Source organism: Typha latifolia, chromosome 1, assembly GCF_019914945.1.
Source record: "Typha latifolia isolate L0001 chromosome 1, TyphaL0001v2, whole genome shotgun sequence".
Classification (NCBI taxonomy): Eukaryota; Viridiplantae; Streptophyta; class Magnoliopsida; order Poales; family Typhaceae; genus Typha; species Typha latifolia.
In genome coordinates this window covers 6,974,973-6,998,210 of record NC_133086.1, presented here as the reverse complement: position 1 = coordinate 6,998,210, position 23,238 = coordinate 6,974,973, and the positions used below count along the sequence as shown (strand labels likewise).

Below are 23,238 nucleotides of genomic sequence, written 5' to 3'. Positions count from 1 at the left end.
TGATGACTTTTCCCTTATTCCAACTATTACAATCAAATATTATCTTATCTCATATAAACTATCGCTAATATCTAGTAACTCCTAACTCATCTAGTCTTCACAATCATATTATAGTATCACATAAATACAAAGCATGACAACCACAACCTTGATGAATGTCAATTACTCAATAATTAATCTCAATTCTCAATCCACACTCGCATATTTAGTCTTGCAATTCTATCCAAATGCTCAAAATATACTTCGTTATTCAAAGTATTATTCACAGTATAGCACATCATAATCATTGTTATTCACAGTATAACACATCATAATCATCATTATTGACAGTAAAACATATCATAATCATACTCTGTTATACACAATAGTATATCAATCATAATTGAAGCTCTAAACTCTTCACTTCTCTCTCACTCAGATTTGGAAGATGCCTTCTCCGATGACCTTTGTTGACTCCCATGGCCTCTAATTATTCCCTCGTCCCCTGTTTCTCCTCTTCTCCATTCCCATGTTTTCTCATTCAATAATATGAAGCTCAGCCACTTTCTTAAAAGAGAAGATAAATTAAATAGGATTTGCAGTTTTTGTGGTATATATATGCCAAGGAAAAAGAATTCGTTTTCTTCCGATAGACCAACTAAAAAAGAGACGATCTCCAAAAATGAGAAACAAATGACACGAGAAGGTAAATGATGGTAGCATTAAGCCATTTAAAACTATACTGGCCAACTTCTTAACCAGCCGTTAAACAATATACATACACGAATTATACGGAGATAATCCATAAACTTTTAAAATGCATCTTTGAAGGGCTTTGTTATCCCAAAAACACCTAGAGAGAATAATTATGCCACTTCTATAGCAATTCATTGCTGTTGTGAGAGTTACTGGAAGCAGAATGTTGCTCGACCTTCTGCAAGTTGCAATGCTGTAGAACTTGACCAGAAAGACGCTGCTCACTTGCTTCATTACCCTCCATTTTCGCAATACAATCTGCTGAAGATCAATAACTGGGAGCAAAAAGGCAGGCCAAATCCAAGTACCAACTTTGCGAATTTACAACAAGCTACACAAATCCCCAGAAAAGGTAGTTGAGAATCTGCATTGGCTTCTTCATTTCACACCAGAAGTGGTGCTATCTGATTTTTTCCGGTGGTCTATGGAAACTAGCTGGTTAGTATTTCTTGTGAGGCGCAGTATCATCAGTGCTACATGTTGGACCCACTGTATTGCTCTTAAATGTCGAGATGCTCCAGCTTGATCATGCTTGCAGAGTTCTGAATCAATTCCTTCCTAAAATCAACCTAAATATGGAGAAAGTAGTGCCATATATGATATATCAGAATCTAGGACACTGATTAAGGATCAAGGAAATGCCTTAACTGATGAAATATTCATCATGTCTACATGATATCAAACAGAAAGCTACAAAATTCTCCTTTTTCACTTACGCGAGTTCCCATTAAAGAAGAGAAAACAACATTTGCTTCAGCAGCATCTTCTACCATTAATTGCTTCAATAGCCTTCGTTCTGGATCCATTGTAGTTTCCCAAAGCTGTACTGGCATCATTTCTCCCAAACCTATTTAATCAATGGTTAGGTTGGAACAGCTAGAATTTCTATATCCAAGAGAACAGAATAGAAAGCAAAAAAGTGGAAAAAAGAACTGAGGCACCGTCCTACAAGTGTGTAAAAACAAAATGCCCATGACTTGACACTGTCCATTAGGACTTAAGTTTTTTCTGACAGGTATACTCACATTTGACGGGGCTTTTATAATTTAATTGCAGTTTCTTTTTTAATTAGTAAGATTGGGTTTTAAAGAATGAGTGCATATATTTTTTATAGTTAATATATATTTTGCTATAATGGAGTGCACACAATTTACATATGCAATACACACTAAAACTCATTATTGTCAATCAAAAAAATAAAGTGCAATTAAGTTGCAATACGCCCACATGTGACATTGTGACACAAAAGTAAAATCTATCAATGGCCATGATACCATCAAGAAATTTTTCACAATGTAATGGATGTCTTCGGTCTTATCACATCGAGAATCGGATCGTAGAAAATAACTAGACATAATATTTGATGCAAATGCATGTGAAAATGCCACGACTGACCCTTTTCACTTCTAAACCAAGAGTGCATGACTTTTACTAGTATGCACAGGATTATTGCGGCTAAATATGTTTGCCACATTATTATAAATTAGAAATCTAGGAGTACTGTGCAGAACTTCCACAAACATTTTAAAGAAAATAAACTAAGCATCAAGAAGATACCAGGCAAAAGATATACTGATATGGTACAAATTGTCCATGAAACAAAAAATTACAACTTATTAATTGAAACAAATTAAATAGATTCAACAACAAATAACAGGCAGATTTATCCAAGAATACTATCTAGCCTAATCTCTCCCTTGAAAAATTCATGCACAAGAGCTCAATTATCTTGATCATCAAATAATGATCAAGTAAAGCCATTAGAGGAAAATGGCATTACCAATGATTTCTTTTCCATCCAGACTAATAATTCTGCCTATGTTGTTCATAAGGTTTGTATGTCAACGACTTGCTAACCACTAAACATGTACAAATTGATAACATTATTTTCTTCTATCTTTACCTTTGAACCTTTGAATGTTGTATGAAGCATTTGTAGGGAAAGTGTTCTGCAGAAGTTTAAGCTCTGGATCATCATAGCAGTAGTGTATATGCTTTCCACGCTCAACCTGATACCCACGAACATATTAGGTCATATACACATTAAGTTAACATAAATTGCTGATTCAAGCAAAATTAGCACTGGCGGGTGGACCTTGTAGAGAGGGGGAACACCTACATAAATGCAGCCTTCTTCGAAGAGTGCTTTCTACAGGAGACACAACCATGGCAGTGATATAGCACTATTCATATAAAAGATTTTAAATAGACATGATTCATGAGGATGATTCCAGTCATGGGGAAAGAAAAGTCTCCCTCATTTACCTGGTATCTAAAGAAAAATGTAAGAAGAAGTGTTCGAATATGAGCACCATCCACATCAGCATCGGTCAGGATTATGATCTTATGATATCTAAGGGCCTCTTTTCTAAAATCCTCCCCCTGAAAGAAGAAATTAGTCCAATAATGATGCCAGAAATCACAAAAATCTACTGTTAGGATCTCCAACCTTTACTCCAAGTCCAAGGCCAAGAATAAGATTCTGAATTTCTTCATTTTTGTACATAGCTGCTTCATCCTTCCTTTCAATGTTTAGAATCTTACCCCTCAAAGGCAAAATAGCCTGCATCAAGTTGTTAAGACAGATTAAATCATCACTACATTTAATATGAACTGAATACATATAACCATAGGCTACAAATTCCAAACAGAATTCCTAGGCATAATTAGCATCTTTATATGCAATATTCATACAGTGCATTTACGTACGTCATCATTCAGAAATGAGGAAAGTAATCCAAATTCTCTTAGGTAAGTAACTCTCCTAAGAGTTCCATAGAGCTAATGGGTCAACATAAGAATGGATATGCATATACCTGGGTGCACGTATAAATATGTATTACCATATGCATATAAATATGCTGCTTTGTGGAAACACTAATTAAATTTTCTTATGGTGCCATAGTTATGAAACAAATAGTTTGTTATGGCACAACAAAGATGGGTCCAGGTGTGCCGTAGCCGTATCTCCATGAGTCACGTTAATCAATACCCATATCAGCACAATTTCTAGACAAAAAATTCCCCCAAAAAATTGGAAAAAATGATGTTAAAATGTGATAGCACATTTCTTGCAAGATCCTATCTTTACAGACTGTCATTTAACATGATAAAAGGTTTGCCCCATGCACCATGTTTATAGCAGGTTCGCTTCATAAAAGGGATTCCTTCTAGTAAGTGAAATGAGGTAGGGATATGCTTTGCACTTCCAGACCAGCATAGGTGGAAGCGGCATTTAGGGCCCATATGGTTGCAAAATAAAAAAAAAGGAATTGGAATAAAATAATGACTTATTCCGAATAAAGAGTTGTTTTTTATTATTATTCCAATTTGGTGTTTAGTTGTATAAAGAAAGATAAGTGCTGGAATAAAAATATAAGATAAGATGGTATTTCATTGTGATAGTTGGACTAAAGGATAAAAAATGATCAAATTAACCTTATTGCTCTTTTTCTAGTTTAATGCAAATAAATAATTGGTATTTCTTCTCTTTTTATTGGAGAAAAATAGGAAATAAGTTTAAAATTAAATATAGATTATAATTTTATTTTACAACTATTATATTATCTTTTCATGGTTATTTTTACAATCTTGTCCAAAAACTAATTTAATTTAGTTCACAATTTACACAATATAAATAACATCACAAATGGACAACAAATATTAAAACATTTTTCACTACAAGCATATTCTAAAATAGTGGGCTTAGTATTGAAGAGGGTAAATTGGTCATTTGCATTTTGGAGTTAGTGGGTGGTTTCTTTCCAAAAAAATTTATCCCAACCAAAACCTAGAATAAAGATATTTGAAATAAGGGGATTTATTCTATTTTACTATTCTAAAGTCTTATCTCAGGTTTGGCATGATTTTTTTAGAATAAAGGGAGTTTATTTTGGAATAACGCACTTTTTCCACCTAAACAAATGAGATCTTACCAGGGCAACACCCTCTTTGAGGGCATCACTTGGTATGCTGGTTGATGCAAATCTAATATGAATGCAATGTTTTTGGAGAACAATCGATCCAAACAAATCACTAAAGTAAAATATAGTAAGCAATAATTAATAAGAAGTTAATTGATTAAAAGGATCACTACTAGATGGAAGGAGAGAAAATCAATCAGATAAGGCAGTAGCTTCCTCAACTCTCAAATAGGTATGTTGATAGTAAAAATGCCTATAATATGGTGTAAGGAAAGACTGTAGAGTTTAGGTTTACCAATAAATTGAATAGTAGTGTTTTTATTTTGAAACCAAGTCCTCATCTTCACGTCCGGGCACCCAAAGATTCTCTTTCACTACTAGAATCTTTTGGACAACAGCAATAACCAACGAAAAAAGTAGAGATTGAAGAAGGAGAGAGGTTTAGAGAGGAAGTAGAAGAGATTAGAGAAAAATCTTAAGACAGAGTAGGAGAAAGGGAGAGAAAGAAAGAGAGAGAGAGAGAGAGAGAGAAGAAGAAGATCATAAGAGAGAAAGTGAGAGATCTCAAAATAATCTTGTTCCAACTTGTCCTTGTTTCTCATGCAATAACCCTTAAATAGGTTAACAACTTTGATTCTAGCTGATTCTAATATAAACTTATTTCCTAATAGGATTCTAATTAATCATCTTACCTAAATTGACTGACCCAATTTAGATAATAAATCAATATGGACATCCCCCACATATAAACTTACCATAACTATCAATTGAGATTCTCATAAGAATTCATTTCCTAATAGAATCCTAATTGATTAAACCTTACCTAAATTGACTAACCCAATTTAGGTAATAACTCAATACGGAATCCCCGATGAGAACAAATTGGCGATATGCAGCCTACCCTTGATGATGTTCAACAAAGATGGAAATAGAGAACGCAGATGGCAGGCAGCTTGGGATGCTGAAATGGCCCATTCTTCTTAATATTATGATAAAACTTAAGAAAATAGTTTATTCTTAACCCCCACATTACCAAATATTATACATCCTCTTTCAATATTTAATAAGGATGACAGCGGGAGGGATTAAAGGTGAAGGAAAACGAAGAATAGCATGCATCTTTTTGGTACTTCTGAAGAAAACAACAATTATCAAATCTAAGTCAAAGATACACAGCATACAAGTGATGGTCCAGTAGGTATAACAAAATGAATGATCTGTTATTCCTATCGCTTCTATTACGGTCATGAATCACTGTTAACTCACATTTCTCAAAAACATTGCACATAATAAAGCTGAAACTTCACCTGAAATCTCCTATCACGACCTTGCTTTGCACTACCCCCTGCTGAATCGCCTTCAACTATGAAAATCTCTGGAAATTTTCACAGGTAGAATCAATAAACAAAAAGTTAAGTACCAGACAGTATAGAATAACAGAATATGCTATTGTCAACATATCAACTATAGAATCAGTACAAGCATAAATAAAACTGGATGCATCAGACAATAGATGCATGGCATTCTAAACCATATTTGTCCTTAAAAGTTTCTTATTATCATGTCTGTAATAAATATAAGACTGCCACAACATGAATGTACTTACCAACAAAAATCTGGGTTTAAAGGTTAAAAGTTAAAATGATCAATACATTTGAAAAGCAAATCAGGTCAAAGCAAAAGAAGAAAAGGAAATTTTCTTCAGAAGGTGGATGAATCCCCATGTACATGGATGATCAAAGCTCCCAAAATTGCAAGACACTTAGCCTCTTTCCTTCTAAGATTTATCACTTTTTCCAGGTGAGCACTTTGATGATATAAAGTGTCATGCTTGGTGTGTGCTGAACATCTTGGTTCTTTTCCAAATATTTGACAAAAAAAATATTATAATTCATGATTGACCTTGTTCTCCAGAGGCAAAATTTTATATCATCAGTCAAGGTTCATTTGTTTAATAAAATATTATTGACAAAATGAACTTTGGTAAGCTTTATTATCAATCTTTTATCTGGAAGAGAAAGGATGCCAACTTGAAGCTCCACAGAGCACAAGTGACATTATGAATTATACAAGATCAATCTGTAGCACTGATCACTTGCTTGTCCACAATTCCCTCAAATGTTCAGCACTTTGAATTCCTTTCCAAACTATCAAATATAAACTAAATAATCACGAACAGTGGCGTGTTAATGGCCTAAAGCTACTTGGCCGTCGATCTTGTTGACATGGTAGCAACATGTAGTCTGTTCTCTAAATGCAAATGTTATCAAAGAGTAAGTATGCAGCTCAGGGAACTGTTAAACCATTTCCTTCTCCTCCTGTACTGTGATGTAACAAACTAAGATTTTCCAGCCAGAAGCAACATTGATTGTCCAAGAGATCTGATTTCCTGTGCAACTATGAATGTTTATACATACTTATAGGTGCAAAGGTTCTGATTGAGTTCTTGGTGTTTGAAATGTCCATGTTTCAAGGCATTGAGAACCAATTAACAAAAGAACCTTTTGAAGCTTTTATCAACTATAAGAATCATACTACATTCTCATGCTCCCAGTATTTTATAATCAGGATTGAGTGAGACTGTGGGAGAACATATAATCAAGGCAGAAAAAGAAACTTCGCAGACCATGCTCACTGTGACCAATTCATGTAGAGGAACCTTGAGTTAAATTGCATTGTCCAAGATGTTACGGAATAAGTTTGAACTGAGCCCAGTGCTCTGACCTAAAATCACTCAGATAAGCATATGTTTGTGGCCAATATGCATCAATGATGTTGCATAACAAATCATATGATGAACAGGTTCCAGATCCTAGATCCTGCTCATCTGACATGTATCTAATATAGAACAATCCAAAAAACGTCCAAAACCCTAAAAGCAGGATCTAGTTTCAGGTACCTCAGTCAATCACCTAGGAAACAAGATGAGAAAGCTAGTTGGCACTTAATAGTCTCAATATGGAAACACAAATAAGTTGGAGAAGCAAGATATTTGGGCATTGACACATCTGATGCAGCACTACAGCATGACCATTGTTCTTGACTTCTTCGAGCACACATAATATTTGATATGAAATGCCATAAAGGCATAAAGGATACTGTTAAGAAGTCAGTTGCATCATCACATGGCAAGGTATCCTTATATGAATATAGAAGTTTCAAGCTGAAAGGAGACACAAGATAGGAAGAGTCACCAGATTCTTCAGGATTAGTGGATGAACAATCAGCTAACTTCCCAGGAAGAGAAGAAGATTTTAGGACACTTTTTGTTCTCACCAATTCTCTAGCCCGCTTAGCCGCCATTGCAGCCTATATAAAAAAAAACAATTTTGTAGAGTAAAAATATCTTGGAAAAGGCATCAACTTAGTTTAACATCTAAAGCTTCAGTACATATTAAGCCAGAATGTTGATTCCTCTGACTAATACCAGATAAGAAATAACTGTTTCCTATTTGCCAGTCAGCTTCATGATAGAATAAGAAAGTATACCTTGAGGGCATTAAGAGATTTCGAGAGAATTGAATCTAGCGCATCAGGATGCAACTCTAAGTACTCAGTAATATGTTCTTGAACGCACTGTTCAACCACTCTTCTTACTTCTGGATTTCCCAACCTTGTCTATTGCAAAAGAATATAAAAATAAATATCAGGAAATGAAATGTAGAAAGTATTTGAACTTTCTACAACCAAGACAGCTGATCCAGATCATTATATGGAGAAAATCATTTACTTCTCTAAATTAGAAAGCAAATATCACCTTTGTTTGCCCTTCAAATTCTGGGTTTGGAACCTTCACAGCAATAATACATGTCAATCCTTCTCTAACATGTTCCCCACTCAAGTTAATATCCTTCTCCTAATAAAAAGAAAATTAGCCCATTAAGAGAACGACAATTTATAGCCAATCAAAGAATTCAATTTTCTAATTTGCTAATCAAGACCCTGAAGCATAGGCATGCCATCAGAGATATTTATCAATTAGCACACATAATTTAAAGAAAGATTCTTCACATAGTAGAAAAAGAAAATTGTCTCATAGATATAGAGCTATACCTATTATGCAAAGACTGCACTATTATAGGACCATTAATGCGTCACCTACAACAAGTGGACAGCCGAAGGATGTCTAATGATGAGTCCAATTGAGGGCATGTTTGGTTGTAGGGAATTGAAGTGAGTAGTTCCAGGAACTAACACACTCTCTCTTATGATGTGAGTTAGAAAGTGACTTGTTTGACTGTGTTTGGTTATTAGAAATAAAGTTCAATAAGGTGACTAAACTTCAGTGAAGTGACTCTCTTCTCTCAAAGAAAGAAGTCAAGAAAAAATTGACCTACTTTTGATAGAATTTTTGTATATAACTACTAACCAAATATCAAACGTAGAAAAGTTTCAAAAAGTGACTACTTTTTCCTCACTTTTAAGCTACTAAACACCACCTAAATAATAGAACTTTTAGCTGAATTCACTTCCCCTTTAGAGGAAGAGTATACTTCTAATTCTAGTTCCTAGTCACATACGAAGCATCTGATCACTAAATTTTTAGAAGACCTCATCCAAAATTATTTTATTTCAAGTTTTTTTCCTATATATATACCCTTCTAAAATCTCGTATTTATATGTATACACCTATAAAATTGATATTTATATTTCAAGGTTTCTACATTGATACATTTATTTTAAAAAAAATTCTCCTGAGTATCCCTCAAACCTAACTATTAAAATTTCATCAATTTGACTAAAAAGGACAAGTATATGCTTATTTTTATGAGTTAATTACGTCACGGAGACCCCCTAAACTTTTTTAGGTTACAATGTCACCCTAAACTTTAGGGCAAAGTGAAACGGGTAATGGTGGTGGCGAAAAATGTATAATGACCAATTATACCCCTAATAAGTTAACGAGGTTATCAATTTAGCCATAATCACTAAAATAAAATAAAATAATTAAATTACAAACCACTATCTCATCCCAAACCCACTGCCATTCCTCTTCCCCAAACCACCCGGCTTCCTCGTCAGCGCACCTAGCTTTCTCGGCGACGCAGCGACCGAGGGCCTTCACGAGCTGCGAGACAACGAGCCTAGCTTGCCGGAAAGCGAATCCACTGCAAGACAACGAGCTTGGCTAGCCGAAAGGCGAACCCACTCCCTCGGCCCTTGCCCTCACTGCCCTTATCCCCATCGTGTTTGCCTTCACCCTCACCCTCACCCTCACCCTCGGCCCTAGCCCTCACCGCAATTGCCCTCACCGCCCACGCCACCGTCCTCGCCGTCTTCCTTGGCCACTTGCATCCTCTATCCGATCTGATTCCTCTACCATGCGTGACCTCGCTCGCACTGCACCGCCGTCCTCGACCACCCTCGCTCTCACCGCCCATCTTCAACCACCCTCGTCCACACCGCACCGCGCTGGCCTCACCATCGTCGCCCTCACCCTCATCGTCGTCGCTCCCACCCTCGTCCCCCTCATTGGCCATCCTCATCCTCTGTCCGATCTAATTCCTCCACCATGCGTGACCTCGCTCATGCTGCGCCGCAATCCTCGAGCACCCTCGCCCTCACCGCCCTCGACGTTGGCTGCCCTCACCTTCACTACCCGTGGCTGCTCGTGACCTTGCCCTCCTCTAACGCTGCAGACGGAAGCTCTTCCTTAAGGCCGGCAAACAGTGCTCTGGTGCTGCCCCTTGATATCTTGGCTGACTCGTGCCAGATGCTGCCGACGGTGAGCCGAGGGAAGGGGAGCATAATTAAATCTCATTTAATTATCCTAATTTAATTAAAGGATTGAAACAAAACTATATTTAAATATATTAATTTAATTAAAATACATAACGAGGGTACCAAGGTCATTTCGGGAGAATATGACTGTCATATAAGCTTACTCGCCCAATTTTTCTCACGGCACACTAACAAAAGGGTGATATTGAAATTTTTCTAAAGTTTAGGGACGACATTGTAACCTAAAAAAGTTTAGGAAGTCTCCGTAAAAACGGGGTATAGTTCAGGAGGTGTTAGCGTAATTAACCCTATTTTTATTTACGCATCCTTTTCAGTTAATGATATTTATGTCTTTTATATTTTAAGTACTAACGCTTTGAACTTATATTTATTAAAAATTAATTTAAAGGGTACTTATGCAAAAATTATTACTTTTAAAGAATATATACACAAACATAAAATTTAACAGGATACGCATACAAATAAAGAACTATAGAGTAGTATAGATGTAAAATAATCTTTTTATTTTTATTTTGAAGTTCTAAGTTCTATGTTTATTTATTTCTCAACCAAACAATAGAAAGTAAAAAATTCACAATTCCAAACTATCTATGTCACCCAAACATTAGGAAGTGATAAAATTTTATTCAGAGTAAGGTCATTAGGGACTCTCACTTCCCTCACTTTCTAAGAACCAAACATGCCCTAGCTAAATCCATACAATTGAAGGCATGTTGTTAAATAAATTATGAAATTAAAAGAGTAACATTTTAAACCAACTATTATAGGCATCCAATTGCTTATGAGCTTTACAAAGTTCTGAGCAATATTATAGTTCATTTTTAAGGTATACAACTAAACAATATAAACAATAGAAATTGGAGTTCACTTGATCTCATCAAACAGGTCAACTTCTGAGTGAATATGAAAACAACAGCAAAGATTGTCATAACAATAGAAGAAGACAATTAATCGATCAGAAAATTGCCTCATTAACCACTAACATTGATATAACAAGAAGAAAGAATATTGTTTGAAGAAGGATTAGCATAGTAGTATAAAAATAAAAAAAAAATAAAAAAAGATCATCCCCTTGTTCTGGGAATCAGATTCCTAAAGGAACAAACAGCTTCCAACACAATAAAGCGAACAATACAGATGAACCAAATTACAGAAACAATGCAAGAAATAATAAATCATCTGTAACAAAACATGCCTTACAAATTTTTCTTCTTCATTTCCTTTGAGAAGTTCAATAATTACATGACAGATATTCATTTTTAATCAGTCAATGGCTACTTCAATACAGTGCCTTATAACATCTAAAAATTTTCAAAACAAATAATGAACACTTGCAAGGTTCTTCTTCATGAAAAATTTGAAAACTATTGATGATCTACAGAGTCAATATTAATTAAACAACAAGCTGATACTGCAAATTCAACAAGCAAATAATAATGATCGCCATAGGAAATATATTACCTTAATAACCTTGGATTTCTTTCCCAAGTTATTGATCGTTCTTGTTAATGAAGCCTTCATCCCATCAATATGGGTACCACCATCTACAGTGCGGATGCTATTAGCATATCCTAGCATCGTATCCGTATATGAATCAGAACACCTGTAAGAGATGACATCTATTATTAAAAAGTAGAACAGAAAATCGTCGTCATGCTGAAGCATTAAGTTAAACGGAACTTCCAATAAATAAAGAGATAATTACCTAACTCTGAGTGCTAATCATGATTAAAGACTGAAAGTGCAATAAGGGTTTCACAAATGCTCTATACACGAATGAAAGCATGTGTTTTGTGCCTAGATTATTGGTTGAACAGTGTGACAGCCGCCACTTCAGTAATCAGCATATCAATGATTCCCACTATCACTTACTCATGTTCCAGATTAGATAAAATGCCATTTGAACAAATTCCCAATCTTGGGAAGCCCTTATGCTTCATTCAATATGCAATAATTAGGTTCGGATGTGACTGATATTCCCCTACTTGAGCAATTATGCAGACAATCCTCTTCGTAAACAATAAATCAAGTCTGGGCTGGATTAACTCATAGTTCTCCCAGTTGCATAATCAAGATGTACATGGGTCTAATCTCAGACAATCTAATCTGCTTGAAATTCAATCAACCAAATGTTCAGCAACATCTAGCTCAGTAGTATTCAATAAGGACAATGGATTCATGATACCTCAAGAGTAGTTATACCTTAGGATTCTCTTGGATAAGCCTGCACTGTTCTATCTCAATCAGTTGATCCATACATAACAAAATTTGACCAACTGAATGATGTAAGCCAACTAACCTGATGATCGGAATTTACTTTGGATCCAAGGCAAACATATTGGTATTAATACCTAGATAAATCTTTAGGACTCTTGCAAAAGAATTGCACTAAAACCATCCTATTAGTTTCCATGTCGTAGATCGAGATACACAGCTCTAAAACCACCATTCAAATTTGCCTTCACCATTCTTGATTGGGTAGTTCAAGTAGCCTGTAGATTTGGGTGGCCTTGACATTAACTCATGAAGGTGTTCTGGTCCATACTTCATGAGAGTTGATAGAAAGGAGGAACTGTCAATTGGAGGTAACAGATGTATAAGGCAACTCAGGGTAAGGAGGATGCTTCCTTGGAAACTAGACAACTTCATATCATCCTTCTATCCTGTGATTGGTATTATTTATCTGTTCTAAATGAGGCGTCTGTATATTTCCTTTCTTCTTTTGTCCACATTAAAATTTCTTGTGATTCATGTAAATAATTGCTTTTCTTTTCTAAGCTCGTGTTGTTATGCTTAAATACTCAAATGCAAAATCTGAGATGTCTGTGAATGCATAATCATAATCTATAATATGTTCAATGTCAAGACATCATCTTTGAGAAGAGGTATCATGCTTAGATTGATATTTGATATATAATTGTTACTGTTCGCTGTGCCTGCGAATTACTATTACTCCGAAAGCAACAAAAATAAAGAAATTTGAGATATGTAATGCAGTAAGAGATTTCACTCAGAATCTGAGAGTAAGAATATAAAAGTCTTATTTGATGAATTAGCAATAGAGGAAAACAATTTACCATTGAAGAGCTACATCAACTATAATTCCATCTGCTTCTTTTCTAAATGCTAGTATGTCATGAAGTGGTTTCTGGCATGAGAAAGCAATTTAAAAAACAATGTTAATAAGTAAAGAGAGAATTGTTGCCACACTATATGAACTGCATATTTGATAAAATAAAAGGTAAAGATTTTCTCATCTTTTGCCTTTTCCATGTTAACAAAAGAAGAAAGGATATAACTCTAGATAGTTAAAACTTAAAAGTGAATAAATTAAAAGTTCTAACAGGAATCAGAAACTAAATTATGCTAGAAGTGAAAGAATAAGATTGTCATAGCTACAACAGTTGTGGTCTTACAGTGATTATGAGTAGGCGAGGTGGAATGACTAGCAACAATTCTGAATACACGGGGGAGAAACATAGCAACAGAGTGGTACTAGTAGAAATAATCATCATATTCTCATAAAAAATATTGCTAATATGGAGGAAGGTTATAAAAAGTTCCTATTTTCAAACTTCAGTAAGAACTAAGAAGGATATAGGATTGGCTGAAGAGAAATTTGGTGTGAACTGCGAAGATTTCCGGAACCAAGCAATGAGCAATGCACTTCAAGCCAGTAAAACTATGTTGAGAAGATTTTCATGAGATATAGTTACATGGCTAGCAAGTCTATCTCCAACAGTAAGTCCCTATGCAACTAATAGCAGGTTAAAGGCCAATAACGGTCATGTGGTCAAGCAGCTCTACTGTGGGGTCCTTGGCAGTTTTGATATATACAATTAGCTATACCTAGTGGTAAATATGCAGCAGGCCAGCTGCAACACAGTCAATCTGGGAATATTTAACTGCTGTCAACTAATAAACAACTGACATATTAAAGGCACTCTGACATGGTGTTGCATTATACAAGCTATCCATGCATCTTCGAAAGTAGAATGACACCAGCAGAGATTCCAAATCAAAGACAACCAATGCTTATGTCTTCAGCATTGGTCGAATCCTAATGACATGGTAAGTAAAGAAGGAAAGATGCACTTCAAAAGCTAAACTCTACAATGGACTCAAAGTTTGTTGCATTGTTGACTGAAGGGAAAGAAGTAGATTGGCTATCTAAAGTAACATATTGATGGACCTGCCAATCTCGCAACATCACTATGGTTGTAAGATAGCAAAGGTCATAGGGTGTTGTTAGGATCTTAACCACTTGTACCATTATATTAATAAAATATTGAGAAGGGCTTAAGGGTAAGGCCAGCACTTAAGACCATTTAGCTCACTCATGTATTTAACTGGATATTGGCCAAGTAGGTTGACTGCGGAGTTTGTGAATCCTTGGATTAGAGAATAAAGTCAATCACCAATAAATATAGCATCTCTAGATGCAATTAGTTTCTTACACAGTGCACACTACCATCGTGGATGATGGAAAGAAAAAAATTGTTGTCACAAAAGTGCTACATAATAAAAGGAAATGCATGATTGTGATTACTGCATGACATAGCTACAAAGTGCAAACCTTATCAGTATTTAACCATTTAACATACTCAGACAAGCCACCCGCAAAGCAATACTCATTATGTTGCATCTTTGACTCCCCTTCTTCCTTGGTCAAAGTTATTGTGAGCTATAATAAAGAGAAAGCGCAAAACAGCAGTTTAGTTAATACCAGATTAATCAATCAATAAGCAAATTCAGCACATCTAGAAGGTCAGAAAGTAGTAACAGAAGAATAACTTTCCTAAAAAACCAAAATGAGTAGTACTTTTAACCTTTAGGTTTAGTCAACTCATTTACAAACAGATGCACAAGATCAGACAAGGACCCTACAATATAATGCTATCCAATTTTTCTTTCATTCATATACAATCTTTGAGCACAGGCTAGAGATCTAAAAATATGGACCAAGAACTATAGACAAACTGACAAAGGAGGATTTTGTACATATATGGTATGTACACTGTAGATGGGGCCAATTAGGATGTGAAAAATGTGAAACACATGCCATCTTTATATCCTGCATATCAGCCCCATATCCACATGTATAGATATGGCATACACAATATGATTCTTCATGTATAACACTCTAATCTATTGTAACAGTGCTAAAATGTTGGTAAATGTTTGAAGTCCATGAAATAATGTAGATGGCACAACAGAGTACAGTGAGGTTGGTATTTCTTAATAGTACATCACAAAAATCTCATCCGGCAAAAACAGATTATATCTTGAACATTTTAATAGTGTAAAAACTGGCAAGGATAACCATACCTCAGGATTCAAGAAAGCAAGTTCCCGAATACGACCAGAAATAGTGTTGAAGTCGAAGTCAATGGAAGTGGTGAATACTATATTATAAGAGAAGTGTTAATCACAGAGGAACATATTTTAAGATCTCTGTACAAAAAAATATTCAATAATTGAACATGAAGCTAACCTTCTCTGTCAGGCCAAAATCTTATACATGTACCCTGGTTAGCAATTGACTCAGGTGGCAGTATCTGACATGTTAAAGCTGTCACTGGTTTTCCACGGGCGTAATTTTGTTGGTATTCCTTCCCATCACGCCAAACAGTAACTTCTAGTGCCTAAAAATTGAATCAAATCAGAGAATCGAAATCAATTGGAGGAAATTCGCACCAAAACAACAAAAGTACCAGACATCAGAGTGGCATTAAGCCAATGAACAGTATAACGAAACTAACTATCATCCTAACAGTCAAATTAAGAATAAAAGAATAACACGTATAATACACAATAATATAGATAAATCAGGCAGTTTTTCCAAGTTGGCTATCAGTGTTTATTCTCAAAAGGCTTATAGGATGAAAAGAGGAATTTTCAGGGACTTGTTAAATAGGATCATAGGAGAATACTATTTTCAATGCTGATAACATATTCAGAACTTCAAAACAAGTATTTATAAGTTTAGGTTTCCAATCATCCAATTATTGTCTATTCTTCACACCTTTATAAAAAAATGTTGTAACGATGTGCCATCCAGCCACTTTTTAGTTGTTTTTGTTAATTTTTCAATGATTACTTCTCCATAACTTTATCCTTCAACCAAAGCACTGCATAAATTTTCAACCATCAATTTTACCAAACTAAAACAAAGGTTTGAAAAATCTGGACTGGGATCGGCTTTCTGAAAAAACGATTAGTATTAGCCGTATCAGTTGCCAAGATCGGATCAAACTTTTTTTAATTACATAAGATTCTAAATATTATTTAAAAGTGCAGAAAGATTTCTAAAAAATTAAAAATAATAATAAAAAATAATAATTACTCACATATGAAGCCTAAAAATTTATATAAAAAATCTGCTGATAGTGAAAAAGAAGAATTCTACCCGTTTTTAAAAACTTCAAAAAATATTCATATATTTTTTTCTCTTACTTTCTAGATTGTATCAACTATATAGTAAATTTTATGAAGTTTTATAGTTATATCACATTAGGAACAAAACATATAAGTGTTTAAAAAATTAAAAAAAAACTCATCTATTTTGCCAAATAAACATGTCTAATCATTTAGGCGCGCTTCATTAACTTTGACAAAAAAAACTAATGGCTTCACTTTAGTCATAAGTACAGAGACTAGTTTAAAACTTTTTAAAAGTATAGAGTAATGTAATTTTAGGCATAAGTATAGGAGGGTAAAATGTATAACCTAAAAATGAAAACAAAAGAGAAAAAGAGAAAGTTAGAAGAAAGAGTGAAAGAGAGAAAAAGAGTGTGAGAAGCAAGGTCGAATTGGGGACATCAATAATTGATGACCCCGGGTCATATCCAAATCAGATCTATCATAGATCTAGCTCAATTGACTCAAACCAACCGATCCCAATCCAAATCGACCGCTCCTGCCCAATCCAAATCAAATGATTGGGATCTAGCCAAGATCGAGATCAATTTTTGTCAATCCCGATCTAGATTAACATATCCTATTAACCATGACTAGAACTACAAGATACAATACCAAAAAAAGAACATAATTTTTTTAAAAGGAAATTTTTTTCTCTCATTGAATTACCATATATTAAGATTGGGTCAACTTACAAGGTTGCATAAGTAATTGTCAATCTTCTTATGATCATATCATCATATGATATTACTTTGTTCCATTTATGTGTTTTACAATTTACATGGAAATATAGACATTTCTAACCGGCTTCACTGGGTGTCTTCTTATGATCATATTACTTTGTTCCTCTGCATCATCGCCTCCAAGCTAGAATCCTAACCGGCTTCACTGGGTGTCTCCTCCACGAGATCGGGTATGTCCATGTCCACGATCTTATCTACCCCGACTCGAGCCTTTAGGACTGAAACATGAAATATCATATGGACATGAGATCCATATGGCAATGTCAATCTATATGCTACAAGACCTAGTCGCTCGAGAACTCAGAACGGCCCAAAGTATCAATGCGCTAGTTTTTGGTAGCGCACCAATCTCAGTCACCCGTCGACATGACTGCACACAAACACTAGATCACCAATAGCGAACTCCTGCTCATAATGCTTGCGATCATAGATCTGCTTCGTGCAGTTCTACACCTCTGCAATGTGGGTTCTCAACCTCCTCAGAGTGGCATCTCTATCAGTCAACTCTAGGTTCATCTTCGTCCGTGATATAGATGCTACAGGATCAAAGGTCCGCAAAGTCGATGGTGGCCTACCATACACTACCATCCGCAATAGTCACCTCAAATCTGATGGTAGGCTCGGCCTCCAATCCAATCCTCCAAACGAGCCACTCATCCAAAAGGTTATGCGTACTCTCGATATCAATAAGTATGTGTACGATATGCTTCTTGATCACCTCGTCTACCTATAGGGTAATCAGGGCACTCGTCTCCAAGTAAGCATGCATGAAGAGGCCCTCATCTATTATCTTTGCCAAATCCTTGGTGGCCACGTCATCCTCCATCACCTCCTCGCCTACATCATCATGGTCATCGATCAGCATCATACTCCCAGTGGCTCTAACGCCACTCCACCCGTGCAGGTGTGAGAGTACGGACTATGGATCATGCCCCTCCCTCTTTGAGACCAACAGCTAGCCTTAGTGTTGTCCTCATACCAAACGGGGCAGGAGTAATCCTCGGAGCAGCTGTCGACCCGCCGCCCTATCCTAGTGCACATGGTGTAATCCTGCCATCCTGGCTAGGACATGAAGTCTTTAAAGCACTCCTTAAGGTTGTATGCTTCTACTCCATCTGCGTGGCGTCCTCAAAGGCCTCGTTCAAGGTCTAAGATCGTAATGAAAGGACATGGGCCTTAACCTCCTCGCGCAGCCTAGATGAATGTACTGATCAACTACTACTGCTGCCAAAGAGGTCAGCACCGGCTACTCACGCGCTCAAACTCTTCTTAGTACGCAACAGATATCCGTTGAACTAATTTGGAGAGTGTACCATAGTAGTCCTTGAAACTTGAGGTATTACGCTGTCTTGACAGCCTCTCGACAAACTCAGTCCACGTCCTAAGCAGCTGGTGGGCGCTCACCGACTAGTACCAATATAAAAGTGCTTTTTTTCTAAATGGAAACTTGCTAGTAACACCTTGACATCTTCCATTGTGCCCTGGTACTCAAAAATTGCTCAACTCGAAAAATCCCATCTAATGGGTTACCTCCTTGAAACTTTGAAAAGTCAAGCCATGTCGTACACCCGCGAATGCCATTGTCATGGTTGGAGTCATACGCCACTTCCGGTCTAATCATGGGTGAGTGAAAGATTTGCACCTCCGGGTCGCAACGCCTAAAACCAACTCTGATACCACTGTCGCAATCGGTGTTGTTGCAGGCTGGTAAAGGTGAGCTCGGCTCATAGTGAATTGGGTTGATGTGGGCTGTGGTGAGGAATAAGACAGTTGGAGAAGCTTGCAAGTGAGATAGGCTTGTGGTGGAGGTTAGGGGAGCTCGTTGCGGTGGTTGCGGCTAGAGTTGGATCCACAGCTGCAATGGGTAGGTAGTGGAGCGAAGGATATAGTTAGAGAGGTGGAGGAAGGAGATAGTGAGAGTGGGTTAGTTGATGAGGAAAGCTACAGCTAGTGGTGGCCTCGAAAGGTGCGTCACTAGTTGTGAGGGAGACTAGAGTAGAAAGAGAGGAAGAGAGAGAGGAATAGAGAAAATTAGGATGGTTCTCATTGATACCTTTGGTGTGCGCACCACACCTCCTTTATAATGGCTACTCCATTTAGGTGACTTGCCCTTCAAGAAACTTTAGACTAGACTCAACTCAACTAGACCAACCCAACAAGTGAGTTCATGACTCGACTAGACCAATCAGCTCTGGGCTAGTTCACAACAACGAAAGAGAGAGAGTGGAGAGTGAAAGAGAGGGAGGAAGAAAGAGCTAAAGAAAAGGCAGAGAAAAGAAATGATAAAAAAATTGCCTTGCTACAGCTACCATAAGAAAGAGGGAAGAGAAAGGAGAGTAAAAAATGAAAAGAAATAAAATTAGAAAAGAAATAAAATCAGAAAAGAATAAAATTTTCCTTGCGACAGTAAGAGAGAGATGAAAAGATGAAGGCGAGGGAGAATAAAGGAAAAAATATTAGAATAATTGTTATTTTTTTAGTAAGTTAATATCTTTTTTAGTTTTTAGACTTCATAAGTAATAATTATTTTCTTATTTTCTTATCAATTTTTCAGCTTTAAATTTTTTTTGTATTTAAAATAATATTTAGAATTTTATGTAATTAAAAAGTACTATGATCCGATACAACGGATACATATCGTTTTTCTAGATGGCCGATCCTTATGCAGGTACCGAGTTTTTGAACCTTGAATAATCCTACATATAGATGAATAATTAGCTATTAATAACATAATTTTCTATCAGACTACATAGAAAATAGGATGTCACGAAGAATATGAAAATCCTAAAGAAAATAACCCGACATACTTTATAAGCTTAACTATATAAAAATTACAAAAGTATTGAAGAACATATAGCTAAAAGAATCAACAGAGATAAGGGGGAGGAAATATATCAAATGAAGTTCCTATGAGTTTTTAAATGTTGCAAATATATACTTTAGATAGACATAGTCCATCAAGGAAATAAGGAAAGAAACAGACAGGAGAAGAGGCATAATGAGACTCATATTGACTTCCGCAACAAATTAGAATTTAAGAAGCAAGAAATACCTCAGATAAAGCATTTACAACAGACAAACCCACACCATGCAATCCTCCAGAAACACTATATCCACTGCTTGAACCACCAAACTTGCCTCCTGCATGTAAAACCTGCACAACTTTTTATCAGTCCAGGAAAATTAGTAAATATTTAAAGTTTCATCAATTTAATTGAATGAAGATTTCTCACCAATAAGAAAATTTTGCCACAACCTTAGATTTATTGACTGATAACCATAAAACTCTACCATGGCAACATCAATTGCAGTGAGACTAATCAACATCAGTTGCTTAGTGGTTATTGTAGCTATGCTCCTAGCATTCGTCTTTTCCAAATGCATTAGAGCATTAAACATTAGTAACACACAGAGATAGGTACATATGTAATGGCTAGTACCTAAATATATGAGTTCACAATCATGCATAAGGCACAGAACTACATGTTACATCTACTAGGAGATAAGAAAATGTAGCACGAGTTTTGTCCCCCTTTTACTAGCTTTTATGAGATAACAGCTTAAAATATGACAACAGTATGAAATAAAAGGATTGTAACATTTTAGAGAACTAGAAAATAAAAAGGTTGTACTTTGTCTTTAGCAGTTTATATGCATACCTTTAGTAAGCCAATGCTAAGTTGCTAACAAAAAAATACAATATCATGGAATGCATTGTGTTTATAATGAAGCATATTGTGTTTAACAATAAGTAAATAATGGCATGGAGCATAACAGATAAGACAAAATAATCTCATCTATATCTGTAGGTAAAGTTATAGAAGACAAAAGAAAAGAGTCAAGATAATACCGTCAAAACAGTCTCTAAAGAGGATTTATTTGTGACAGGATGTAAATCTGTAGGAATCTGCAAAAGATAATAACAAATTACTGATTGCCACTAGTATCTCAAAAAAGATAGAATTATGGACCACTGACAAAAATTGAAACAAAGAAGTGCAAAGTAGCTTCAAGATATGACACAGTTATGTTTCTCTTGGGTTCCTTGTTATCATTTAATGAAGCTAAATGCCACATATATCTTTGTTTTCCTGCTCAGAACATCATAGTATTACCAATAACATAAAGAACTATGCTCCTCATCATCAGGAATACGAGCATAAACCTCCTTTACAAAAATTGATGAGCAATTGAGATTTGAGAAAATAGACATGCACATAAGAATAATAGTCCATACCCCACGTCCATTGTCAGTAATACTGACAGAATTATCCTCATGTAGAACTACATCTACCCTTGAGGCATATCCTGCTTGAGCTTCATCAATAGCATTGTCCAATATTTCATACACCTAGAAGCAAGACTAGCAGTTAAATGGACAAGAGAAGGAATATAGAGTAGATACTAGACTCCACTCTAATTTCTACATAAGTAGGAAAGCAGAAAAAACAGAACTTCAATACCAAATGATGTAATCCACGAGGACCCGTGCTTCCAATATACATTCCAGGTCTCTTTCGAACTGGATCTAATCCTTCCAATACCTGGATTATAGTAGATGAACAATACGTAAGTTTAAAATATCAGAAGGAAAATGCAAATGTCCAGCTTCTATAGGAAAAGAAAACAAGATAACAGAGCATCCCAGTCTGAATGGCACAAAATTAACTTCAATCACCATTTGTATGCATAGATTATCAGGTAGGTGTTCTAACTGTAATAGGGGTTATATTTCTCTTCCAAGAATTAACTTTGAATTAGAAGTAACCAAAAATATCCATGCAATGGAAATGACAAATTGACAATCATAATACAAGTCTACAACTATATAAATTCATTGAAGAACGCCATGTATGGTGCACTAAACAAAGGAAACAACCAAAACTATCAAGATAGAACTCTGAAGAGATTTAAGCATCGTGTACCCTCCCCTTTAATCACTCTGAGTCAAATTGAAAAAGACTACACAGTAAGAAACACCAACAACTTATAACATCGAATTTAAATCATTTATCTATTAATTTGATCTCCTCAAGAACCCCATAATTACATAAAGCCCTAAACTTGTACGCCAAATCCAAAAAGGTACCACCTTTCTCTCCCTGAAGGTCAATCCACCCTGAAACTTCGAATAGTAATCACAAATCGCCGAAAGCACCAAAGAATGCAAGAACTATCAAGAGACAATATAAGAAACCCAGCAGACCGACCTGAATCTGCTCCGAACCGTAGGCTTGCGAGCCCGCCTTCTCCTGCAGCGCCTCCGAAGCCATGGTCGATGACATGAAAGCTCTCACTCCCACTCCACTCCTCTGAGGTCGAAAACTCGATCCGCTGCTTAAAAACCCAGAAAAATAACTCATAAATGAAAAGGAGAGAAAAAAAAAAAGAATGGGATAAGACAATAATAATAAGAAGAAGACCTTGGTTTCAGCAAGAGGCGGGAACGGGAGCGAGGGAAGGAGGAGAAGGAGAATGATAAGGGCCGGAAGCGAAGGGAAGGAGAAGAGAAGAGGCGGCAGAGGAGGAAGCGGAGGTGGAGAGGAGGAGGGGGAGACCTCAGAAGCGCCATTGGCGTCCAAGAGTAGAGTTCCCCCCTTCTTGGTCTTTTGTTTGGTTCCTTGTGGTTTCTTGAGGTGGAGAATTTGGAGATAGAAGAGGGAAGAGAAACGTCG

The 23,238-nt window shown here is 36.1% G+C and overlaps 1 protein-coding gene across 2 annotated transcripts; it reads right to left on the bottom strand.

Annotated features, from left to right (window-relative positions):
- Positions 1–679: 679 nt before the first annotated feature.
- LOC140802787 (DNA gyrase subunit B, chloroplastic/mitochondrial-like) lies at positions 680–23,238 on the bottom strand. 2 transcript variants are annotated; one of them, XM_073158412.1, is made up of 21 exons: positions 22,987–23,238; positions 22,774–22,897; positions 22,027–22,107; positions 21,801–21,914; positions 21,414–21,470; positions 20,616–20,717; positions 15,895–16,045; positions 15,729–15,805; positions 14,977–15,084; positions 13,478–13,548; positions 11,862–12,003; positions 8,416–8,514; positions 8,148–8,276; positions 7,853–7,967; positions 5,966–6,033; positions 3,185–3,298; positions 3,001–3,117; positions 2,831–2,884; positions 2,639–2,744; positions 1,452–1,582; positions 680–1,304 (listed from the first exon to the last, which is right to left on the bottom strand). In XM_073158412.1, exons 1-21 carry the CDS (start codon positions 23,133–23,135, stop codon positions 1,236–1,238), a joined length of 2,178 nt encoding a protein of 725 aa, XP_073014513.1. In that variant the 5' UTR covers positions 23,136–23,238; the 3' UTR covers positions 680–1,235. The 2 variants fall into 2 exon arrangements, with proteins under 2 accessions (XP_073014513.1, XP_073014512.1); XM_073158411.1 differs by having other exon boundaries at positions 22,774–22,900; positions 22,987–23,230.

What these genes read in the sequence shown, in the direction of transcription:
- LOC140802787 (XM_073158411.1), bottom strand. Translation starts at nt 23,135, where the DNA reads ATGGCGCTTCTGAGGTCTCCCCCTCCTCCTCTCCACCTCCGCTTCCTC. An exon ending in TTGCTTTCTTGAATCCTGAG is followed by an intron (nt 15,085 to 15,728) that starts GTATGGTTATCC and finishes TCTTTATTATAG; the next exon opens with CTCACAATAACTTTGACCAA. An exon ending in CTTCTTTAATGGGAACTCGC is followed by an intron (nt 1,305 to 1,451) that starts GTAAGTGAAAAA and finishes CTCCATATTTAG; the next exon opens with GTTGATTTTAGGAAGGAATT.